This window comes from Bison bison, unplaced genomic scaffold (genome assembly GCF_000754665.1).
Source record: "Bison bison bison isolate TAMUID 2011002044 unplaced genomic scaffold, Bison_UMD1.0 scf7180017849422, whole genome shotgun sequence".
Classification (NCBI taxonomy): Eukaryota; Metazoa; Chordata; class Mammalia; order Artiodactyla; family Bovidae; genus Bison; species Bison bison.
Genome location: NW_011479995.1, coordinates 5,653 through 10,587, shown reverse-complemented (window position 1 = coordinate 10,587; position 4,935 = coordinate 5,653). Strand labels below are relative to the sequence as shown.

Below are 4,935 nucleotides of genomic sequence, written 5' to 3'. Positions count from 1 at the left end.
TTCTCATCACCATTTATTGAAAACATTGTCTTTGATCCATTGTATATTCTTTTATCGTAAATTAACTGGTCATATATATGTGAATTTTTTCTGGGCTCTCTATTCCATTCCATTCACCAGTGTGATTGTTTTTATGTCAATATCAAATAGTTTTCGGAGAGGGCAATGGCAGCCCACTCCAGCACTCTTGCCTGGGAAATCCTATGGATGGAGGAGTCTGGTGGGCTGCCGTCTATGGCGTCGCACAGATTCGGACACGACTGAAGCAACCTAGCAGCAGCAGCAGCAAACAGTTTTATTGCTATAGCTTGTAATATAGCTTGAAGTCAGGAAGTGTGATGCCTCCTACTTCGCTATTCTTTCTCAAGATTGCTTTAGATATTCAGGATCATTTTTAGTTATATAAAAATTTTGAGATTATTTTTTCTATTTCTGTGAAAAGTGCCATTGGCATTTTGATACAGATTACATTGAAACTATGCACTTCCCAGGTGACTCAGTGGTAAAGAATCTGCCTGCCAATTCAGGAGATGTGGGTTCAGTTGCTGTGTCGGCAAGATCCCCTGGAGCAGAGAATGACAACCTGCTCCAGTATTCTTGCCTGGAGAATTCCATGGACAGAGGAGCCTGGCAGTCTACAATCTGTGAGGTTGCAAAGATTTGGACACCACTGAGCATGCCTGCATGCGTGGAACCTATAGATTGCTTTGCATAGTATGAATATTTTAACAATATTAATTCTTGCAATACATGAGAACAATATATCTTTCCATTTATTTGTGTCTCCTTCAATTTTCTTCATCAATGTCTTATAGTTTGGGGCCCTGTCTTTACATCTAAAAGATTTCACAAGCATCATGTGGACTCATGAGCATTAGTCAAGGAAAACATCTCTGCCATCTTCCATCACCACCATGACAGAACTGTCTGAGGCATTTAGCCTAATTCCAAAGATTCTCATAGACTAAAATTCCAACTCTGAGATACCTTTTATAAACTGATTTCTCAGTGAAGTAACTTGTTACTCTACTTTTATATGATATCTAATTTCTATAGGCTTCCCTGATGGCTCAGCGGTAAAGCACCTGCCTGCAGTGCAGGAGACCCAGGTTCGATCCCTGGGTGAGCAAGATCACCTGGAGAAGGAAATGGCAACCCACTCCAGTGCTCTTGCCTGGAAAATTCCATGGACAGAGGAGCCTGGTAGGCTACAGTCCATGGGGTTGCAAAGAGTCAGACACGACTGAGTGACTTCACTTTCTTTTCTTTTTCTTCATTTTCTGTAGACTCTAGGACTAACACACCATCATAGATTTGGGATGGTAAAAACATATTGGAAAGACAGAAGTTTTTGATATAGCTCAGAAAATAAAAGGTAGACACTGATTAGCTCTCCGTGGGGCCTTAGGATCTTTGTTCTACATTTGGCCTTCAGAGGGCGATGTGCACAAACTAAAGATCTTGTTCAGCTTCCTCTGTTCAGTCCTTCCTCCCTGCAGCTTGCTGAGTTCTTTGCAGAGGCAAGAGAGAGGAATCAGACATCAAACATCAGAAAGCTGCAAGCTCATCTCAGCAGCTTTTGCGTTTTTATCTTAGCAAGGAACTTGTCCAGGCTTAAACTTCTTTTTCCTGCCACTTTCCTGTCTGCTCAGGGGAGATCATTCAGAAAAGACTTCACAGTGTTTCCACTGCTCAGCCATGCTGCTGCTGCTCATCTTAATACTGGGGATGATATTTGCCCTGAGTGAGTAAAATTTCTTAGTGGTCTGTAGTTCTACAGACTCTTACTACAATTTTTTTCATAATGATGTCTGCATTGCTTTTACTGACATGTCATTTATTTTGCAGGAGATTCCAGAGGCCAGTCAGTGACCCAGCCTAATGATCCTGTTTTGGTCTCTGAAGGAACCTCATTGGAGCTGAAGTGTAACTATTCCTATGGTGCAACTCCCTATCTCTTCTGGTACGTCCAGTACCCCAGGCAAAGACCCCAGCTGCTCCTCAAGTACTTTTCAGGGAACACCGTGGTTCAAGGCATTAGAGGCTTCGTGGCTGAATTTAAGAGCAGTGATTTTTCCTTCAACCTGAGGAAATTCTCAGCCCATTGGAGTGACTCAGCTGAGTACTTCTGTGCACTGACTGCCACAGTGCCTGGGACTGCAGGAGGACTTGAACACAAACCACTCATGGTAGTGGAGTTTTCAGACACTCAAATTGCTTCTTGTTTTATTTTAAACTATCTTTTTCTATATGATTGCAAATGAGGCAAAGAGAGCTGAGCAGACAGAGATACTTTCATATAAGCCTACAGTTCCATGTCTGGTAAATTTTATTTTGGGAACTTTTTACTTGCTTTAGAAACCATGTAACAATAAATAGTTAAAATCCTAGAATGATGTTCTTGTCATGTACTAATCAGATGCTTAAGGACTTGCCTTGAGGTTGACTGTTTTAAGGGATTGACTGTATGGGTTTTCATTTACCACTTTGTGTCTCACTCAAGGCAGAGAACTAAAGATGAACTGCTCATGTTTTCTCCCTGAAAATTTGCCTCCTTAACTTGGTCAGTCACAGACAATTTTCTTGAATTTTTTTTCCCCTTGGTCTCACTGTGTTGGTCACAAAATGTTAGAATATTTTCTCTGAATATTTATTTCACTTAGAACGACTTCTGAAGTTGGTTAACACTAAGAGATTGATTAAAATCTTACAGGGCTTAGAAAACTGTTATAGTCATATTAGTTCTGACAACTATTTAAGAATAGTGCCTAAGGAGAATGGAGATTTGGAATTCATCATATCTAAAGACTTTTTCTCAGTTATAAAAGTAGCTTCTCATTCTTTTGGTATTCTCTTAAATTCTGTAAATCTACATCAGAAATTTGTGAATATAACTCCTTTGCTACTTTCTTCCAGCTATGGACATTTTTCCCCCTGCCTTGCTTTCACCCTGTTCTTGTATGATTTCACTGTTAGAATCTTACAGTTTAATTCTTATATGTTAAAATTGTCATAATTAATCAAGTAGAAAGTTTGGCAATTCAAACTCTCCTAGAATATTGATAAGAATTTTAATGAATACTAGGATGATACTGGAACCAGTATAAATTTGTGATCCATATAAATTTTTTGTCTAGGATGGGAAGAATTGTATAAGAAGTTTTTATAGTCCTTGTGTTCTTAAGGACTTGGAACATAATGAATACTCTGGAGAAAGAGAAGAAGGAGAAGGAGGGAGTGTCCTGGTTGCGTATTTGGCCTACACTGTAATGTATGATGGGTTTTTCCCAGGTGTGGTAAATCCACCTGCCAATTCAGGAGATGTGGGTTCAGTCCCTGGGTTGGGAAAATCCCCTGGAGAAGGAAATGGCAACCCACTCCAGTATTCTTGCCTGGAAAATCCCATGGACAGAGGAGCCTGGTGGGCTACAGTCCACTGGGTCACAAAGAGTTGGACACGACTTAATGACTAAACAGCAGCAGCAGCATAATGTGTAAGGAGATACGTGCATAGGAGATCTCAAAATATAAAGAGAACAAGTAGATTGTGACCATGGTTTATCTTAGTTAAATGGAGAGTCTGAAAATAGCAATAATTTTAGGACCTACTGATACGGTTTGTAATAAATGTGTTTAAGTGATTGCTGGATAAATATAAGGAAAGCAAATGGGGTATTGGAGAAACACAACTAAGAACAAGAAATGTATGCTCGTTTAATGTCTCTTTACCTCCCACCCTTCCTTTCTGTTTTTGGATCACATTTCTTCTACCTCTCTTTCCAGGTGACTCACTGCCATTGGTTAAACCACACATTCTGTAGGACTACAGGGGGCACTTTATCTAGGAGAAGTTTTTGGTTTGAAGTTTTGCTTTTGATTCTGAACTCAAGCTGAGTTTGAAGAAAAATAAGTCCTACACTAAGGACCCCAAGCAGCCAGGAGATTATAATCTAACCTCCCAATGCTAACTCTGCCTGTGAAATCAAAGTGGTCTTCCTCCCTCCTTGGGTCCCTCCCTTCTTTCTTTTTATTAATAATTCATTGTTATTTATATGATTGTATGATTTTAGAAGTTTTCTACAATAATAAATTAGGAATAAAATGGAAATCTTGAGCTACTTTATCTATGAAACTAACAATTTGGACTTTTCCAGTAATTAACTAGGGCTTCCCTGGAGCTCAGCTGGTAAAGAATCCACCTGCAATGCAGGAGACCCCAGTTTCTTTCCTGAGTCAGGAAGATCTGCTGGAGAAGAGATAGACTACCCACTCCAGTATTTTTTGGCTTCCCTGGTGGCTCAACTGGTAAAGAATCTGCCCACAATGTGGGAGACCTGGATTCGATCCCTGGGTTGGGAATATCCCCTGGAGAAGGGAAAGGCTACCCACTCTAGTATTCTGGCCAGGAGAATTCCATGGACTGTATAGGCCATAGGGTTGCAAACAGTTGGATACGATTGAGCAACTTTCACTTTCTAGATAGTACCAGTTGGAAGACAACATGATAGGATGGCTCTGTGTGTAACAGGGTTCAGCATGGGCTTTGAATCAGAGACCATTGTATGTTACTGTCTCCATGTAGCCAGAATACATGGGACCTAGAACCAAAAGAAGGGAATGACTCCTCTCATTGTTACACCTAATAATCCTATAACAAACTTTAATAGATTTCCAAGCTGGAAACTTTATGCATGTAGATCTGGAAATAGAAGAGAAGCGAAAAGCAAAGGAGAAAAGGAAATATAGAAGCATCTGAATGCAGAGTTCCAAAGAAGAGCAAGAAGAGATAAGAAAGCCTTCCTCAGCGATCAATGCAAAGAAACAGAGGAAAACAACAGAATGGGAAAGACTAGAGATCTCTTCAAGAAAATTAGAGATACCAAGAGAACATTTCAGGCAAAGATGGGCTTGATAAAGGACAGGAATGGTATGAAC

General features: G+C 40.1%; 1 gene segment (V, D, J or C); it reads left to right on the top strand.

Annotated features, from left to right (window-relative positions):
- Positions 1–1,698: 1,698 nt before the first annotated feature.
- On the top strand, positions 1,699–2,264 carry LOC104993757. The segment is given in 2 exon segments: positions 1,699–1,744; positions 1,849–2,264. Coding segments are annotated over 2 exon segments (462 nt in total).
- Positions 2,265–4,935: the final 2,671 nt, after the last annotated feature.